This window comes from Cinclus cinclus, chromosome 2, assembly GCF_963662255.1.
Source record: "Cinclus cinclus chromosome 2, bCinCin1.1, whole genome shotgun sequence".
In the NCBI taxonomy this organism is placed as follows: Eukaryota; Metazoa; Chordata; class Aves; order Passeriformes; family Cinclidae; genus Cinclus; species Cinclus cinclus.
In genome coordinates, this window is record NC_085047.1 from 117315915 (window position 1) to 117334782 (window position 18868).

Here is an 18868-nt window from a genome sequence, read left to right on the forward strand (position 1 = left end):
ATGACAAATTCCACGTGAGCTGGACTGCAGGGCAGCAGTTGGGACCTGCTCTAAGGTGCTTTTGAAGCCAAAGCATTCCCTGGTTCTGTGAGTGTGAAAGAACACCCAGATCTTTGCACACAGCCTGGTCATGATCCCCTGCAGGAGGAGCCAGAGGCTGACTCTGGTGTGGGGCACCAGCAGACCTGAAAACCAACATTTCCTAAAATCTAAAGGAACAAGTACACTGCAGGAAGAACTGAGCGCTCCAGCTGCATGGACAGTGGGAACCTACCTCTCCTGCAGGTCATGGAGAGACTGCTCAGCCCTGTGAAGACCCTCCAGGTCCTTCATCATCTTCTTCATGTGCTCCTTGGAGTAGCGGTTCTGGATGTAGGCGAACCAGCAGCCGCCCACGCCGATGACGATGGACACCACCAGCATGAAGTCCTTGAGGTGGTTGTGACGTGTCACTGCAAGACACCAGGGAGTCAAAGATCACGCTGGTAAACTCCAAAGGGCTCTCCTTGCACCAGAGGGGGACAGCAGGACTCAGGGGAGTCTTACAAGGAATTGTGGTATGGGAGTCACCAAGCGAAAAGTTCAGCTATGTCGACACTTAAGGGGGAAAACAGAAGCTTGACAACATTTATGCAATTTGGACACACAACAACAACAGCAACAAAAGATGAAATTCCAAATCTTCCAGCTCCCATTTGCTGGGCAGTAAGTGGTACAGGGGAAACTGCACAGTCCCCTCCAGAATGGCTCACAGGGCAGCAAGCAAAGGTAACTCAGAACAAAATAATGACCTGAAAAAACACTGCTGAGATCACAGAGCTTGGGTAGCTCAAGTGCCCAACTGTCAAGGTGCCAAACTTCCCATCAGAATCACAACTCAGTGTGGAAACTCCCTTTTTCAACAGCCATTTCAAAAAAAGGTGTTGATGAATGTGAGAGGATGAAAGTAATTAAGTGGGGGCTCAACAAAGCCCACAACGATGAGTCAAGCAGAATTTTTTTCCTGTAACTCAACCAAGTGTGTGCTGGAAAAGCCACAATGAAAGAACAGCTCAGTCCAGTGAGCTGGGACTTAATGATCAGTATCCACTGGTTCTGACCCAAACAACAGGAATTCCCACCAGATACAGGGAAAAAGTAACTGTACTGAGGGGGGCAGGCCCTGGCACAGGGTGCCCAGAGCAGCTGTGCCTACCTCTGGATCCCTGACAGTGCCATTGGGGCTGGGAACAGCCTGGGACAGTGGAAGGTGTCCCTGCCATGGCAGGGCTGGGTTAGACTGGAGTTGAAGCCTCTCCCAAGCCAAGCTGCTCTCTGACCACAGCTAAAGCATGCCTGTCACACTGGCAGAGCTGGGGGGACACAGGAGGGGCCCTGGGAGGTGCAAACCCGACCTGGAAAGGCAGAGCACAGGACTGAGCTGGCTCCAGGGCTGCCCAGCAGCCCCACTCCAGATGGACACGTGGGAGGGGGCAGTGCTGCTGCTGCCCTGCTCACCATGCAGAGGCTTTCCCTACCAAGGGACAGGGACAGGACCCCTCCCCAGAGGCCCAGGAGACAGCCAAGCACCACCTCCCCCAGTGATCCATCAGTCCCCGAGAACACCCAGTGTAAATCCAGCACTCAGAATTAAACAAGGTGAGCGCTGGCTGCGCTCCCACTCCGGATGGATCAGCACAACATCCCCTTCCCAGGGAGCACATCCTGCACATCCCTCAGCCTGAATCCTTTCAGCTCCCATCCGGGGAGCAGCTGATGTGTTCAGGTGCTTTGTGTTCCATGTCCCACAGCCAGCAGTGCTCTGTTCTCCTGCCCTGCTGCCCCATTCCCTGCCCGGAGAAATCCCTGGCAGCCCCAGCCCAGCCTGATCCCCCTCCTGCCCCTAGAGCTCAGCTCCAGCACAGCAGCACTTCACACATCCTTCCTCTTCCTCAGCACTGCCAGAGACACGTGGATGACGAAAATGAGGAAAACTCAGCTTGGATGTAAATGTAGAAGGATGGAATGTCAGGATGGTTTGGATTGGGACCTCAAATCCCATCCATCCCACCCCTGCCATGGCAGGGACACCTCCCACTGTCCCAAGGCTGCTCCCAGTCCCAATGTCCAACCTGGTCTTGGGCACTGCCAGGGATCCAGGGGCAGCCACAGCTGCTCTGGGAATTCCATCCCAGCCCTGCCCACCTTGCCAGGGAACAATTCCTAATTCCCAAGATCCCATCCAGCCCTGCCGTCTGGCAGTGGAAGCCATTCCCTGTGTCCTGGCACCAGGACAGGGGGCTCCAGCCCTGGGAGCATCTTTATTTTCTCACCTTCATTGTAGCTGCTTTTTTCTGGTATCTAATCCCAACCAAACCCCCTGCAGTTCCAGACCTTCCCCCCTTGTTCAAACATTTCACCTTCCTTAAAACACACAGCCCAGGCAGAGCTGCAAACCCAGCAGGACATCAACTCCTGCAGTGGAGCAGAACAATCAGTCTTGATAAAACTGTGCCTGTTCTCCCTTCTTTCCCAAAAAAAAACGAAATGAGGAAGGTAGAGAAGTCTGCTTTCTGTGTGTACATGGCTCTTCCTGCAGCCTTTGCAGGTGCAGAATGTGCTCAGGTCTGCCTGGTGCTGGGAGCACCCATGGCCACAGGGGAGCAGAACAGGCTGTGCCAGCCCCTCTGCAGGCCAGGGACAAACCCAGAGGGATTTAAATCACAATAAGCTGCCCAGGAACAATCTGAATTTAAATCACAGTAAGCTGCCCAGGAACAATCTGAGTTTAAATCACAATAAACTGCCCAGGAACAACCTGAGGCTCCAAACTGCAGCAGTGGCACAGGGCAGAGGAGCAGCAGGGAAAGAGCTGAAAGTACAGAAAATTCTCTTCCAGTTCAAAAGCAGCAAAGCTGCACCTGCAGAGCCTCCAGCCCTGGGATACCAAGAGCAGGGAAAGGAGCTGGAGCTGCTGGAGAGAGCCCAGAGGAGGCACGGAGCTGCTGCAGGGCTGGAGCCCCTCTGGAGCCAGGCTGGGAGAGCTGGGGGTGCTCACCTGGACAGGAGAAGGATCCAGGGAGAGCTCAGAACCCCTGGCAGGGCCTGAAGGGGCTCCAGGAGAGCTGGAGAGGGACTGGGGACAAGGCATGGAGGGACAGGACACAGGGAATGGCTTCAAAGTAGGACTGGATGGGTACTGGGAATTAGGAATTGTTCCCTGGCAGGGTGACACAGGGTGCCCAGAGCAGCTGTGGCTGCCCCTGGATCCCTGGCAGTGCCCAAGGCCAGGTTGGACACTGGGGCTGGGAGCAGCCTGGGACAGTGGGAGGTGTCCCTGCCATGGCAGGGGTGGCACTGGGTGGGCTCTGAGGTCCCTCTCACCCCAAACCAGTCTGGAATTCCATGTTTCACCTGAAGCTGTGCTATTTTGTGCCAGACAAAATTCCTGAACCACAGGAACAGGACCCCAAAGGGACAGACACACAAGCAATCACCTCACCTAGCACAGATTATAATTGTACCACGCTCCCTCGAGCTTAGATTAATTACAGAGCTCAAGTGGTCAGACCTGTTTGCTGTAGGAAAAGGCAGGGCAGGAGTGTAGCAGCAGGAACCAGACCTGGGGGGACCTGCAGATCCTCTTGGAAAACGGCCATGGAAACTGGTTGGAAAGTCTGGCACGAGCCAGACATCCAGCCCTGGAGCCCTGGGCTGGGAAAAGCTTCACCCAGCAGCAGGAACAGCCCCGTGTCCACCTGCTGTGACCCCCAGAGCCAGCAGAGTTTCTCTGCATTTAGGAGCCTGCAGGAGGACTGGGGCTCCAATCCAGCCTGCTTTTATTCGACATTTTTACACCTGTGGCCAACAGAGCTTCAAGAGAGGAGACAAATCCTTCAAACTCTGTTGCTGTGCACCACATCCCACTGCCAGCAGCTCAGAGACCCCAGAGCCCAGCTCCCCTCCAGAGCCACCTCCCCTGGCCATGGGAAAGGTATAGAGAAGCCTCTGTAGCTTAAAAGGTCACTGAGTACTTCCCAAAGCTGCCAATGGCTGGTGCCTCCTGAAAGGTGTTTTGCAATCCCTTCCTGAAGGAATTGGTTTAGATAAATTATGTCTCCCCATGACTGGAGACAAAGCCACTCAGATGACCAGAAACCAGCAAATTTTACCTTCTGGAAAGGGATAAATCTCTCCTTCAGCTGCAGGTTTAAAGTGTATTTCCTCTTCTCACACATCCTTTATATACAGTCATAGAACCATGGAATGGTTTAGGCTGGGGGGGACCCTAAAGCTTGTCTCATTCCATGTCCTGCTGTGAGCAGGGGCACCTTCCACTGTCCCAGGCTGCTCCAAGCCCTGTCCAGCCCAGCCTGAAAAGCTTCCAGGCATGGAAATGAGAGGTGTGGGAGCAGCCTGACTGCCACGGCTCCCTGCACACTTTGATCTGTGTGAGCCAGGGAGGGTCAGGCTGCAGGGCAGAACAGAACAGCTCCAGCGTGGGGAACACACATTCATCATTCATTCCCAGCCAGGACAAGCCATTCACTTTGCCATTTACAGCACCATTTACAGCACACAACAACCTTAGAATAATTCCACCCCCAGCACAGGAGTCACTGGGCTGGAGCCACTCTTGGAGGAGCTCACCCAGCCCTGGCCAGGCCACCAAGTCACCAAAAGCCTCCAGATTTAACATAGGCCATAAATAAAACTATGCCTGTACAAAAAGAGGCTTTTCAATAACTGTGAGCAAAACTGGCTGACTGTACAACCAGGCTTGGGATTTTCTTCCCATGGCTCTGCCAAGCCTCACACTGTGGTTCTCACTGTGCAGGCAGTTTCCCCAGGATTGGGTGGGAATGGCTGGGGAGCAGCCCTGGGGAGAAGGACTTGGGGCGCTGGAGTAGGAGAGGCCAGCCATGCCCCAGCCACAAGCACTGGGACCCCAAATTCCCATGGGGAATCCCCCAGCATGGGGGATGCAGCAGAAAAGGGAGGATTGCACCCCTCTGCACCCAAAGCCCAGCAGAAAGCCATGCCAGAGGAGATAAAAGCACCTTTAACAGGGAGCAGACAGGAGCCAGAGGGAAGGGATGCAAAGGGAGCACCTGGAGCTGGAGATACACATCAGAGAGCCTGAGATCCTGATAAAGCATCAAAGGAGCCCGGGACCTCACAGCATCCTAAACTGCTCCCCATGCAGCTTGCTGCTCCTTCCCTCCTCCAGAGGTGGGTAATTCCCAGTCTGAGTCACCGGCACAGCCTCAGGACATGACAGGGGAGCCCCAGAAAAGCCCAGGACACAATGACAGACCTCCAGGACACCAGGACACAATGACAGAGGTCTAGGACACAGTGACAGAGCTCTAGGACACAGTGGCAGAGCTCCAGGACATGAGGACAGAGCTCCAGGACTGGCAGCAACTTCCCTGGGATGAGCAGGATCGCTGCCCTCCAGCACCTCAGCCCACCATGAGCAGCACAGAAGTGCAGCAGGTTTTACCCTGTGCACACAGGAGATCCCAGCAGGACAGTGACATCCCAGCTGCACCTGTGGGAGCAGCTCAGGGGATGGGAAGGGCAGCCCAGGGGATGGGAATGGCAGCCCAGGATGCTCCAGGAACCAGAGCTGCTCCCATAAATGCAGGAAGAACCTGTCCCTGCTCCAGGGGAGCTGTGCTGGCTCCCCTGGCTGACTCTGTGCTGGGCGGTTTGAGTCACCCAGAGCTGGCTCTGGTGCCCAAGCTGAGCATTCACAGACCCTCAGGGGCCAGACCTTGGTGGCCCTGGGGGTGTTTGTCAGGGCTGGCAGCTGGGATGGGGGTACTCACAGAGAGGAGGCCCGAAGAGCACCGTGTCCAGAGCCTTGAGCTGCAGCTTCTGCCGGTGGCTGCGGTCGGTCATCTTGAGCACCGTGCCCATCATGGTGACATTGTTCACTGCCAGCCTGCACAACAGGGACACAACCACCAGCTGTGGGCACATCCACCAGGACCAGGAACACACCAGGGGTTAGGGGAATACGGGAGCAGGACAAATCCTTCACTGTTGTTGTGTCTGAACCAGGGCAGCTCTAGGACACTGCAGCAGCTCTTTTAGGACCGGGAAGAGCAGGAAAAAACAGGCCTAATTCATTAACCTGGCAGCATGAGGGAGTGATTTTCCATCAAAACTCATCTTTTGGTGTCCTACCAATCACCAATAACTATTTTTTTAACCAACTCTCCATTGCCTTTACATCCTGTGTCACAGACCAGAAAGCACAGGTCTCCCTTGGACGGAATGTGGACACACACTGTGCTGCCCCAAAAACATTCTCATTTTACCCCCAGTTCATCCCTCCTTCCCAGTCAGGTGAAAAGCCCCTCTTTCAGCAACAGGATCCTTTATCCAAAAAGCTGCACTGAGGATTTTCAAACCTGTTACAAGTTTAGGCTGACTCCCAGACAGTGTTTTTCCTACATGGAACCCCAGACTGGTTTGGGAGGGACCTCAGAGCCCACCCAGTGCCACCCCTGCCATGGCAGGGACACCTCCCACTGTCCCAGGCTGCTCCCAGCCCCAGTGTCCAACCTGGCCTTGGGCACTGCCAGGGATCCAGGGGCAGCCACAGCTGCTCTGGGAATTCCACCCTGTGCCAGGGCCTGCCCACTCTGCCTGGGAACAATTCCTGCCTAATATCTAACCCAAATTTCCCCTTTTCACTCCTAGCTGGAGCAGAACAGGAACCAGGCTGGGCAGTGCAGGTGCCAAGGAACTTCAGATGATGAGAGGAGGCCCTGGCTCTTACCCTGCACACATCCCATGGGGACAATGTGGGCACTGAGCTGGGCATGGCACTGACCCACACGTGGCACTGGGCACTGACCTGGGCATGGCGTGGCCGCTCAGCTGCAGTTTCCGGAAGGTCTCCTCGTACTGGGGCAGCTCCACGTAGGAGATGAGCCACTGCACCACCTCATCCACTGTCCAGTTGTACACTGAGGAGAGGAGAAAAGGCACACAGCTCATTCTGGGCACATGGGGTATCAGGGAGTCACAGATTTAGGCTGGGAGGGACCTCAGAGCCCACCCAGTGCCACCCCTGCCATGGCAGGGACACCTCCCACTGTCCCAGGCTGCTCCCAGCCCCAGTGTCCAACCTGGAACTGGGCACTGCCAGGGATCCAGGGGCAGCCACAGCTGCTCTGGGAATTCCATCCTGTGCCAGGGCCTGCCCACCCTGCCAGGGAACAATTCCTAATTCCCAGTATCCCATCCAACCCTGACAGTGGGACACTCCAGGCAGTCCTGCAGGATCTCATCCTCCCCCTCCTGGGACTGTTTTTGCTCAGACTCCAGAACCCTTGAGGTTCTGCTGCACCTGAGCCCCCACAGACCCCACATGGTGTGGGAAGAGCTGCCTGGAGCTTTCCCCATGCCAGCATACCTTTCCCAGGGATGCTTTTCCCCCATGCTCCCAGCACCCAAAATTAAAACATGCAACGAGGCCATCAGATAGAGGAGGAGCAGGGCCCTGGCAGTGCCAACACCCAAAGCCCTGGCATGTGACAGCTGGCATCACCTTGATTTCCATCAGCCAGGTGATCCTGCTGCCTCCACACTCCCAACAGGGAATGTTCATCCTCACCACATGCCCAGAGCCCTGGAATTCTGAGATCAGCTCCAAAAGCCTCAGCCCCTGCTCCAGATCCATGGACAGGGTGCCCAGAGCAGCCCCTGGATCCCTGGCAGTGCCCAGTTCCAGGTTGGACATTGGGGCTGGGAGCAGCCTGGGACAGTGGGAGCTGTCCCTGCCATGGCAGGGGTGGCACTGGGTGGGCTCTGAGGTCCCTCCCAGTCTAAAGCAGTCTGGGATTCTGGGATTCCCACTGAGCTTTGATGAGGAAAAGCACATAATGAGTGATGCCAGAAAAAATCAATCGGATGCAGCTTGAGAAAGGATCTGTGGGAAGAAGTGGAGCAGGTGCTGCAGCCCAGGTGAACCAGGTGAACTTTGACTCTTCACCTCCTCCCCTGGAAATCTGTGGATTATTTTTGGAGCTGTCATGCAGCTCCAGAGCTGTAAATTAGGAAACCTTAGCAAACCAAGCTCCTGCCTTTGCCACTTTGTTGTGCTGTACTTAGAGCAGTGCTCTGAAGGCAAAGACAATCCCAGAATGTCACAGTGGCTGGGACCTCAGAGCCCACCCATTCCCACCCCTGCCATGCCAGGGACACCTTCCACTGCCCCAGGCTGCTCCAGCCCCAGTGTCCAACCTGGCCTTAGGAACTGCAGATGGTTTTTTTGGACAGAGGGGGCTCTGTTACACTTTAATTTATCATCTCTGTCCCTGCTGTGATGCAATGCCAACACTGACAGGGCCCACGAGCACCATGAACATCTTCCCAAGCTCCAGGGAGCCCAACACCTCCCACGGGGAGCTGAGGGATGAGGGCCAGGAGGGGTGAGAGATCTGGGAGAGATGGGGAGCTGGGGGAGCTCAGAGACATTGGGGAGATGAGTGAGCTCAGAGCTGATCAAGCTGATGAAGTGAGAAAGATGAGGGAGATGAGGAAGCTGAGGGAGTTCACAGAGCTGAGAGAGCTGAGGGAGCTGGAGCTCAGAGAAATGAGATGAGAGAGATGAGGGAGAGATGAGGGAGATGAAGGATCTGGTAGAGATCAGTGAGCTCAGAGACGGAGCTCAGAGAGCTAACTGAGCTGATGAAGCTGAGGGAGCTGATGAAGCTGAGGGAGCAGAGGCAGAGCCCAGAGCTGAGCGAGGACAGCAAGGTGTCATGCCCACAGATGCTGGCATGGTGACACAGCTGCAGGGTGGCACAGCTGAGACCACCAACCTGCCCTGGCAGCAGGGTGCTCCCACAGCTCCTGGGCATTGTCCCCACACCGGGGACACCTGTGGCTGTGGCACAAGCAGGATATTAATGATGGAAGGAGAGTTCCTGCATGGTGGCATCACCAGTGCCGTGCCACAGGGCATGAGGCCACATGCCCAGGCATCAGCACTGCCAGCCCAGGGCTCCTCCAGAGCCCTGGCTGCTCTTGCTGCCACACCCAGAGGTGTTCATTTCAGGAGAAGTCCCTGGGAGCCAAGCTGGGGCGTGCAAAAGCACCAGGATGAGCGGGAGCCTGCCCTGCCTCCTCATCCTCAGGGCTGGTCTGGCACCCCCTCCATGGCTTTGGCAGAGCAAGGCTCACCCAGGACATCATCCAGCAGAGCCAGCACCTTGGAAGGGCATCACAACCTTCATCTCCTGTGATAATTAGGGAGCAGAAATGTCTATTTACCTTCCACATGTGACCAGGAACAGCAGCAATGGAAGGAAGGGAAAGCAAGGGCTTGAGAACATGCAAGAGGCCCTGTGGGATGGCAGTGCCCTTCACTGCTGCTTTCACACCCACAGCAAGGAGCAGACCTTTCCTACAAGCCTGATCCCAGTTCCATGACTTCAGTTCAAACTCCAAAATTAGGCTTCAAATTTCCCTAGCAGTGCCCAATTCCAGGTTGGACATTGGGGCTGGGAGCAGCCTGGGACAGTGGGAGCTGTCCCTGCCATGGCAGGGGTGGCACTGAGTGGCATTTAAGGTTCCTCCCAACCCAAACCCTGCTGTGATTCCATCAGACTTTGGAAACCGGTCACTGATTCTATCAGCCAAGATGACGAAAGGGAAAACAGGAGCAGGAGCTCAATCCAACCCTGGGACACCCACAGTGCCACAGCAGCTCTGCCAGGGACCTGGCAGGCCCCATGTGCCAGGGGCAGGGACAGAGCCAAGGCAGCTCAGTAACTGAGGGGCCTGGCGAGCATCACGGGATGTTGTCCAGCCCTTAATGACTTCTAGGCTTTCCCAGCTGACAGCAGAACACGCTGCAGGCAGAGCCATCTGTGCACAGCCTGCAATGGCTTACATGCTTCGTACACGAGGCACTCCTTGGGCACAGCAGGCACAGGGACCCAGAGCCATGGAATCACAGGGTCCTCGAGGCTGGAAAATCCCTCTGAGCCCACGGAGTCCAACCATCCCCAGCACTGCCAGGGCCACCACTGCCCATGTCCCCAGGTGCCACAAACACAGGATGTGGCCTGAGACACTGTGCCACTCTTAAGTGATGTGCACAAAAATTTTCAACACATCCCTGTCCAGCTCCATGGGAGAGAATCTGGTCTGGGATACACAGCTCTGGAATCATCACACGGATATCCCAGACTGGTTTGGGCTGGGAGAAACCTCAAATCCCACCCATTCCCACCCCTGCCATGGCAGGGACACCTCCCACTGTCCCAGGCTGCTCCCAGCCCCAGTGTCCAACCTGGCCTTGGGCACTGCCAGGGATCCAGGGGCAGCCACAGCTGCTCTGGGAATTCCATCCCAGCCCAGCCCCTCCCAGGGAACAATTCCTAATTCCCAGTATCCCATCCAGCCCTGCCCTCTGGCAGTGGAAGCCATTCCCTGTGTCCTGTCCCTCCATGCCTTGTCCCCAGTCCCTCTCCAGCTCTCCTGGAGCCCCTTCAGGCCCTGCCAGGGGCTCGGAGCTCTCCCTGGAGCTCCTCCTCTCCTTCACAGCCCCTCTGTGTTTTCAATCCATGCTGCACCTCAGTGGCCATTCAGTGCTCCTGGGAATGGGAGGGACTGCTGCACTGCCTGCAGCTGGACCCACAGCTCTGGAAACACAGAGCCCATCCCACCCACAGGAATTCAAGGGCTAATACAGAAAAGTCAAATACAAACAGGACAGAAATGAGAAAATGCAATTTCTATGACTGATTTACTGATTATTAAATTAATAACCAGTCTTTTTCAAGGAATGGATATAGATAGAACTCCTCTTTTAGAGATGAGGAGCGCTGACAAAAAACAGATTAGTAATTTCCATGGAATTCTTTGTGAAAGCACTGGGGAAGCACTTGCCAATCTTCAAAGTTTGTTCCAAGATTCCCAGGAATCACAAAGTTTCTCACCAGAGGCTGAACTCCCACCACCTCCCTGACTGCTGGGATGAATAACAGCACTTCGGAACAGCTAAAAGTTATTTTTGCATGGGCTGTACTGTGAAGAAGCTTTCCAGGTTCAAAAGGTTTTTCCTAAGGAAAACACAACCTGCAGGAAAGCTCCCAGGCAGCTCTGTTGAATATTTAGGATGCTCTCACCCCATTAAATTCCATCTGAAGCTGGGTGTTGGAAGGAGAACCTGGGATTGGGCAGTTCTATTTAACACACATTTCTAGGGCAGAGGAACAAAGCCATAACTGATGCTTGGCTGGCCATGCTCAGGTGTTGGGCATTAACATCTGGAAGGACCAACCCTGAGGAAATCCTGGGAATGCTCACCTCCAAAAAGGAGCTGGAAGAGAACAAGGGAGGAAAAGCAGCACATTCCTCTGAGAGCTGCACACTCTGCCCAGGGCAGCTGAAACCCAAACTCTTGGGCACTCTTGAGCAAGGATTTCTAGGCTTTTTACCCTTTTTTTTTTTACCTTCAGATGTTTTCCAGGCCTTCCAGAGATCCTCCACACTGATGAGCTTGTCTTCTCCATGGAAAGTGCTGTGCTTGACTGCTGGGTCATGGTAATTCAAGTCTTCCCTCAAGAACTAGGAGAGGAATTAACAGCAGCATTAGGCTTTGGTTCATCTTTTAGGGAGATGAGGAACGTACAAAAAAAACTCTGAATAGTAAAAATTTTGATGGGAAAGTTGTAATAAATCTGAATTTAAAAATATAGATACAGTAGCTATATTATATACAGAAGATACACACATCTATGTTTCATACAGATATAAGTATATTCCCTGCAGTACCCTGGATATTTCTGTTCCTGGGAAGACCAGCCAGGAAATATTCAGTAAGTAAATATGTTAAATTCAGTAAGCAAATATGATACATTTTAATACAGAGAAGGGATAATGAATTAGAGCCTTGGGTCTTGGAATTCTAGACTTTTCTCTGAATTATAATATCACCAAAAATTCACCTAAGTGGCACAGTGAACCAGCTTGATGTCAATAGAGTAAGAACACAAAAATTATTACTGGATTCGACCTGCACCTTCAAATGCAAGCTGGAACAAATGCCACAGGCAGGAGAGGAGGCTGTTCCACTGAAAGATAAATATTTGCATCCTGGCTCAGTGGGTGCCCAGAGCAGCTGTGGCTGCCCCTGCATCCCTGGAACGTTCAGTTCCAGGTTGGGCATTGGGGCTGGAGCAGCCTGGGACAGTGGGAGGTGTCCCTGTCATGGCAGGGCTGGGATTAAATGGGATTTAAGGTCCCTCCCAACCCAAACCAGTATGTGAAATCCAGCAGCAGACAGAGAACCACTCACATTCCAGTGCCCAGAGATGGAACCAAGGATATAATGATGGAATTAAAGGATATAATGATGGAACAAAAGGGTAATTCCTCATTTCTGCTCCTCAAGACACGATCCCCACACAGGGAGTTCATCTCTGGGCTCTTCCATGAGCAACAGGATGATTTCCACACCCAACAAACAGCCTTAGATCTGGAGCTGCTGTTCTAACATCAGGCACTCTATAGAAAAGATCTAGGCAGCTTTAAACTCCTTTAAATTCCCTGCAAATGCACTGCAGGGGCTGCTGAGGGTCCCTGGGGCTCCCCACAACCCCAAAAACTGCCAAGGCTCTTCCTGCAGGCAGAACCCATGGAAAATGGGAGAACTGTTAAAATGTGTGGTTCCTGCAGGCAGAACCCATGGAAAAAAGGGAGAATTGGTTAAAATGTGTGGTTCCTGCAGGCAGAACCCATGGAAAAAAGGGAGAATCGGTTAAAATGTGTGGTTCCTGCAGGCAGAACCCATGGAAAAAAGGGAGAATTGGTTAAAATGTGTGGTTCCTGCAGGCAGAACCCATGGGAAAAATGGGAGAACTGTTTAAATGTGTGGTTCCAGCAGGCAGAACCCATGGAAAATGGGAGAACTGTTAAAATGTGTGGTTCCTGCAGGGGCTGTGCCAACCCCTGGCCCGCGGTGACCGAGCGGGACGTGGCAATGTCACCGATGTCACCGGCCCTGCTCCAGCTCCCAGGCTCAGCTGCTGCTCTGTATATTTAGCTCGGGATAGCACAGAAAGGAAAAGTGATCCTCAGCTTCCCTTGGGCTCACCATGGCCACAACAAACGCCAAGGACTCAGCAGAGGGGAGGGACAGAGCTGAGCTGGGGGATGTCCCCATAAATGAGTGGGGACAGGATGGGGCTGGAGGAGCTGGGCTGAACCCACCAAAGCCCAGAGAGACCCTGAAGCACACTTTTCACCAGTACCTTCTGGGGAAAAGAAAAAATCATGGAATGCCAGACTGGTTCGGGCTGGGAAGGACCTTAAAGCCCACCCAGTGCCACCCCTGCCATGGACAGGGGCACCTTCCACTGCCCCAGATATTCCAAAGCCCAGGCACAAGAACCACTGTGCAGAGTATTGACCTGCTTGCAGACCAGTGAAAAGCAGCACTTCAAAGGTTAAAGATCCCACTGATCCCAGGCTGGAGACACTCAGAGCTCCGAGCCCTGCACAGAGGGTGCACCAGTCCATTGCCAAGGTCCCACAGGAACCATCTCCAAGTTCCCATCCAGATCTCAGCCCAGCCTGAGCCAGACTATGAATCCACAAGAACTGAAGGAAACTGAGGCAATCCCAAAGACAAGCCATGGTCAAACCAGCCAAAAGCACCGGGACCAGACCAACTGCCCCAAACCCCAGGATGAGCTGGGATCACAGTGGAACACTCAGCCTGGGATTGCTGAGCTTGGTGCTCTGGGACACCAAGAGCAGGGAAAGGAGCTGGAGCTGCTGGAGAGAGCCCAGAGGAGGCACGGAGCTGCTGCAGGGCTGGAGCCCCTCTGGAGCCAGGCTGGGAGAGCTGGGGGTGCTCACCTGGGCAGGAGAAGGATCCAGGGAGAGCTCAGAGCCCCTGGCAGGGCCTGAAGGGGCTGCAGGAGAGCTGGACAGGGACTGGGGACAAACTTGCTGGCTGAAGGCACACTCAGAAACTAGCAGATCCACAAAATGGGATTTTCTGGAGGGTTTTTTTCCACAGAATCACAGAATCTCCTGAGTTGGAAGGGACCCAAAAGGATCATCAAGTCCAAGCCCTGGCTCTGCACAGCCCCAACAACCCCACTCTGTGCCTGAGAGCCTTGTCCAAACTCCCCTTGAACTTTGCTTTGTGTTTTTTTTTTTAATCTGCACAAACTCCAGCTACTGAAGTGATTTTTCAAACCTTCCCATTGCCTCCCACATCCCTGGCTCTGTGCCACCCTCCCTGCCAAGCACCAGCTCCTGCTGTGCCAGAGCCAGGGGCCAGACCCGGCCACGTGCTGGGAGCTCACCGTGCTCCCCAACTCCAACTGCTTTTGTGAGCTTCCAATTCCACCAAACCTACAGAAATCTCCTGTCTGCAAGGCCTGTCCCCCCCGAGTGATCCCAGGCAGGGGATCAGGGCTGGCAGGAGCCAGAGGAACACTGAGCAGCAGCACAACCCTTGTTTCCTGAGGAAACCAGGCTGGCAGCATCCCAGAGCCCTGGCACCAGGAACCCACATCCCAAACAGCCACAGCTGCCTTGGCTGTGAGCATGGGGACAGGAATAGATCCCTAATTAGAAGATTTCCCCAGAGGGACAGTTCTTTCACTTTAATTGAGGCCACTGATGTCATCTCAAACTTCATTGACAATTCACTTCCCAGCAGGAAAACTGCAAGGGTGATTTATGGACAGTGTGAAGCTGTGGGACAAAACTCCACCCATAATTTATTTTAAAAATATCATTGTCTGTGTGTCCCCTTCTGCCCAGGCAGGGGTTTCAGTCCAAACAAAATACTCCCATCACTTACCCTTGAAGGGTAGGGGCCAAAATAATAAATGAAAATATGAAGTTCTCAACCAAGCAGGAAAATGGCCATCCCTGGAAGTGTTCCAGTCCAGGTTGGACCAGGCTTAGAGCAACGTGGGATAATGGAAGGTGTCTCTGCCCATGGCAGGTGGTAGAACTGGATGAGGTTTAAAGTCCCTCCCAACCCAGACCATCCTGGAAATCCATGAACCCTGTAAAAGGTTTCAATTTGAGCCTCCTGCATTCTTCCCAATAATCCCCCAGCAGCTGTCCCACCACAACCCAGTTAAACCTGACTGCAGGGTCCATGTGGGGGACAGTGATAACCTTGACAGGGAGAAAGAACCCAGCAGGAGCTGGCTCAGAGAGGGAAATTCCTGCAATAGCTCATTCAGAGGCTCCAGAGCTCATTGACAGGTGAGCTTAATGCAACTTCAGTAAAAGCTTAGCAGAGGTAAAGCAGCAACTGCACGTGTGGAATCCCAGGGACAGGGCATCACTGAGGCTGCAAAAGACTTCCAAAATCATTGAATCCAGCTGGAAATGCAACAACCCGAGTGCAGGTGCCCCTGGGCCAGGGCAAGCCCAGCACAAAGAGTCTGGGGAGAATGGGCTGGGAGCAGCCCTGGGGACAAGGAGCTGGGGGAAGCTTCACGGGCCCTGGCCATGAGTGCTGGGACCTGTAATCCCTGTGCCCTGGGCTGGTCCCACAGTGTGGGCAGCAGGAGAGGGATTGGGATTCTGCCCCTCTGCCCCACTCAGGACAGCCTTTTCCAGGAGGAATTCTCCCAGTATTCAACCTGAACCTCTCCTGGCTCAATTAGGGCAGCTCCCTCTCCTCTTGTTCCTTGGGAGCAGATCCCAAACCCCCCCCCCCCCTCCCTGCCCCTCCAGTCAGGGAGTTGTGCAGAGCCACAAGGTCCCCCCTGAGCCTCCTTTTCTCCAGGCTCAGCCCCTTTCCCAGCTCCCTCAGCCCCTCCTGGGGCTCCAGCCCCTTTTCCAGCCCTGCTGCCCTCCCAGAAGCGGAGCAGAGGTGCTGGGAGCAGCAGGAGCCCTGCCAAGGCTCAGCAGTGCTGGGATCCAGCTTAGAGGGCTTTGAGAAGTGGCTGTGAAAGGAGCAGGGCAGTGATTCTGGAACCTCTTAGGAAAAGCCAGTGAACTCCTCCCAGCCTGGCAGCGTCTCTGGGCCAAGGCTCTGAGCACACATTCCCAGCAGTGCTTTTGGACCAGGGGGCAAGATTTGCTCAGAGACATAAAAGTGCCAGTTCTGCCCAACCCTAAGGACACGAGGCTCATTCCTAATGGAATGCCAAGGAGCAGCACACATGGGCTGATCTGGGCTGCCCCAGTCCTGGGAGAGGCTGAGCTGCAGCTCCAGGCACTCTGCAGGGAAGGGCCTCCAGGGAACCACCTCATGTGCTGGAGGAACTGCAACTGGAAGCTTTTCAACAGTTTTCATTACTCAGTCAAGTGGGATTGAGGCAGAGGGAACATCCCTGCAAGCTGGGAACAGCCACCCAAAACCAGCAGCTCCTGGCACAGGGGTCTGTGCCATGTCTCTAGGAACTGTCACCTCTCCAGAGGGACACTGTGGTGGCTGGATCTGCAAGAGCAGCTGTGGCTGCCCCTGGATCCCTGGCAGTGCCCAAGGCCAGGTTGGACATTGGGGTTGGAGCAGTCTGGGACACTGGGAGGTGTCCCTGCCATGGCAGGGGTGACACTGGGTGGGATTTAGGGTCTCTTCCAGCCCAAACCAGTCTGGGATTCTGGGACTGCAGAGCTACCTGTGAGTGGCAGCAGATCTCCGCACCCACTGCTTCCCCTCAGCTTCCAGCACTCTGACTTCCCTGTTTAAGCTGCCAGTTCTCTCTAGAAGACAGGATTCCTCACCTCCAAGAAGCACCCACCACAACTGAGGCACCACCACAAATAAAGAGCTTTCCCTTTTCCAGACCATTACCCTTATTTCCATCCGAGCTTGTGTAAACAAAGAACAACAACTTCCTTTCCCTTCAATCCTTTCTCAGCTGAAAAGTCCAAGGCTGACACAACAAAAAGCTGCTACTTTTTTTGCAGTGAGCACACACGGACTGAAACCTTTTAAGTTGGCTGCTGGGACAATGCAGTAAACATAAAATCATGGAACGGTTTGGGTTGGGAGGGACATTAAAGCTCATTTAATCCCACCCCTGCCACAGCAGGGACACCTTCCACTATCCCAGTTTGCTCCAAGCCTCATCCAACCCAACCTTGGACACCGCCAGGGATCCAGGGGCAGCCACAGCTGCTCTGGACAACAATGAAGTGGCTACAAGCCCCCAGCAGCGAGGAGAAGCCCGACCAGCACTGCTGACACCTGAGACACCACTTGGATCATCTCAGGGTGACACGTGCCTTCCTCTGTAAAGAGGAGGAGGCACCAAGCTCGATTCCAGGCCCTGGCTACAGCAGCCTGGCTGTGAGAGCAGCCCCAGGCCCAGACTGACCTCGTCGCTCTCCTCCACGTCCACGTTGCCGTTGGCATCGTCGTCCATCTGCTTGTGGATGTTGCGCACGGCCTCGAAGCTCAGCTGCTCGTCCTCGTCGTGGCACAGCGCCTTGTCGATGCGGCAGAACTCTGCTGGGTGAGCAGCAGCACGTCAGGGAATAGCACAGACCCCCAGACAGGAGCACAGACCCTCAGGGAGCAGCACAGACCCCCAAACAGGAGCACAGACCCCCAGACAGGAGCACAGACCCTCAGGGAGCAGCACAGACCCCCAAACAGGAGCACAGACCCCCAGACAGGAGCACAGACCCTCAGGGAGCAGCACAGACCCCCAAACAGGAGCACAGACCCCCAGACAGGAGCACAGACCCTCTCAGGGTATCCCTGGGAGCTGCAGTGGGCTGGGCCACCAGCACAGCCCAGGGCAGGTCAGGGCTGCTCCTCTCACCCCCATCCCCACCAGGGCAGCTCCCCCAGCAGGTTCTGGTTCCTGCCCATGTCCCCAGTTCCCCCAGCAGGTTCTGGTTCCTGCTCATGTCCCCAGCTCCCCAGCAGGTTCTGGTTCCTGCCCATGTCCCCAGTTCCCCCAGCAGGTTCTGGTTCCTGCTCATGTCCCCAGTTCCCCCAGCAGGTTCTGGTTCCTGGCCCAGTTCCCCCAGCAGGTTCTGGCCCCAGCTCCAGTCTCCCCTGGAGCCTGTTGGTGTTGGCACCGTGTGCAGCTGGGGCGTTAGGGGAGGAAGAGCAGTGTTTATAAAACACGTTTACAGAACACCCTTCCCTCCTTCCTGACTATGGAACGGGCTCTTCTGGCTGCTTTTCACCTCATTTTCCACTTTCCAACACCAACAGGTCACGTTTTGCTGCATGCCCGAATCCACGCAAGCACCAAAGGGGGCTGATGCAGCCTTGGTGGCACTGCCAGGTGGTGACACCAGAGCCAGGGATGGGCAATCCTGAGGGACCTGGGCAGGCTGGAGAGCTGGGATTGTGCCAGCAGCTCAGCAGGGCCAGTGCAAGGAACTGCAGTGGCTGGGAGAGCTGGGGGTGCTCACCTGGACAAGAAACACCTGAGAGCCCCTGCCAGGGCCTAAATGAGAGCTGGAGAGGGACTGGGGACAAGGGATGGAGGGCCAGGACAGGACAGGACAGGACAGGACAGAGGGAATGGCTTCCACTGGCAAGGTAACCTGGACAGGGATGAAGGCAGGGATGGTGTCCTGCTGCTTCCCAAAGCCCGGGAAGTTTATTCCATGTCATGACACATTCCACATGTCTGTCCATGTGGCCAAGGGAGTCCAGCAGCGCTGGGAACTGGTGACCAAACCAGTGAGTGAACTGGGAACCTTCTCCAGGGCTCTCCTCTCCCCCAGCCACTCCTGAAGATAATGGACACCTGGAACCACACGGATGAACACTGGATGCCCCGAGGTTGATGTGGAGAGGTTTGGGGCTCCTCCCCAACCCTGCAGGAGTTTTCTTGGCTCAGAACTCTGGGCTGGGCCTTTCTCCCAGCTCCTCCGAGGAGCAGAGAGCAGGGACACGAGCAGGGAC

The 18868-nt window shown here is 54.8% G+C and overlaps 1 protein-coding gene across 5 annotated transcripts in view; it reads right to left on the reverse strand.

Moving 5' to 3' along the window:
• Positions 1-18868, reverse strand: part of STIM1 (stromal interaction molecule 1) — a 70518-nt gene that overhangs the window by 27646 nt on the left and 24004 nt on the right. For all 5 annotated transcript variants that reach the window (XM_062488230.1, XM_062488228.1, XM_062488229.1 and 2 more), the window contains exons 3-7: positions 17316-17446; positions 11463-11577; positions 6851-6962; positions 5814-5929; positions 275-452 (exon numbers count right to left, since the gene is read on the reverse strand). In XM_062488230.1, coding sequence (XP_062344214.1) covers positions 275-452; positions 5814-5929; positions 6851-6962; positions 11463-11577; positions 17316-17446 — 652 coding nt within the window. The remainder of the gene's footprint in view (positions 1-274; positions 453-5813; positions 5930-6850; positions 6963-11462; positions 11578-17315; positions 17447-18868) is intronic.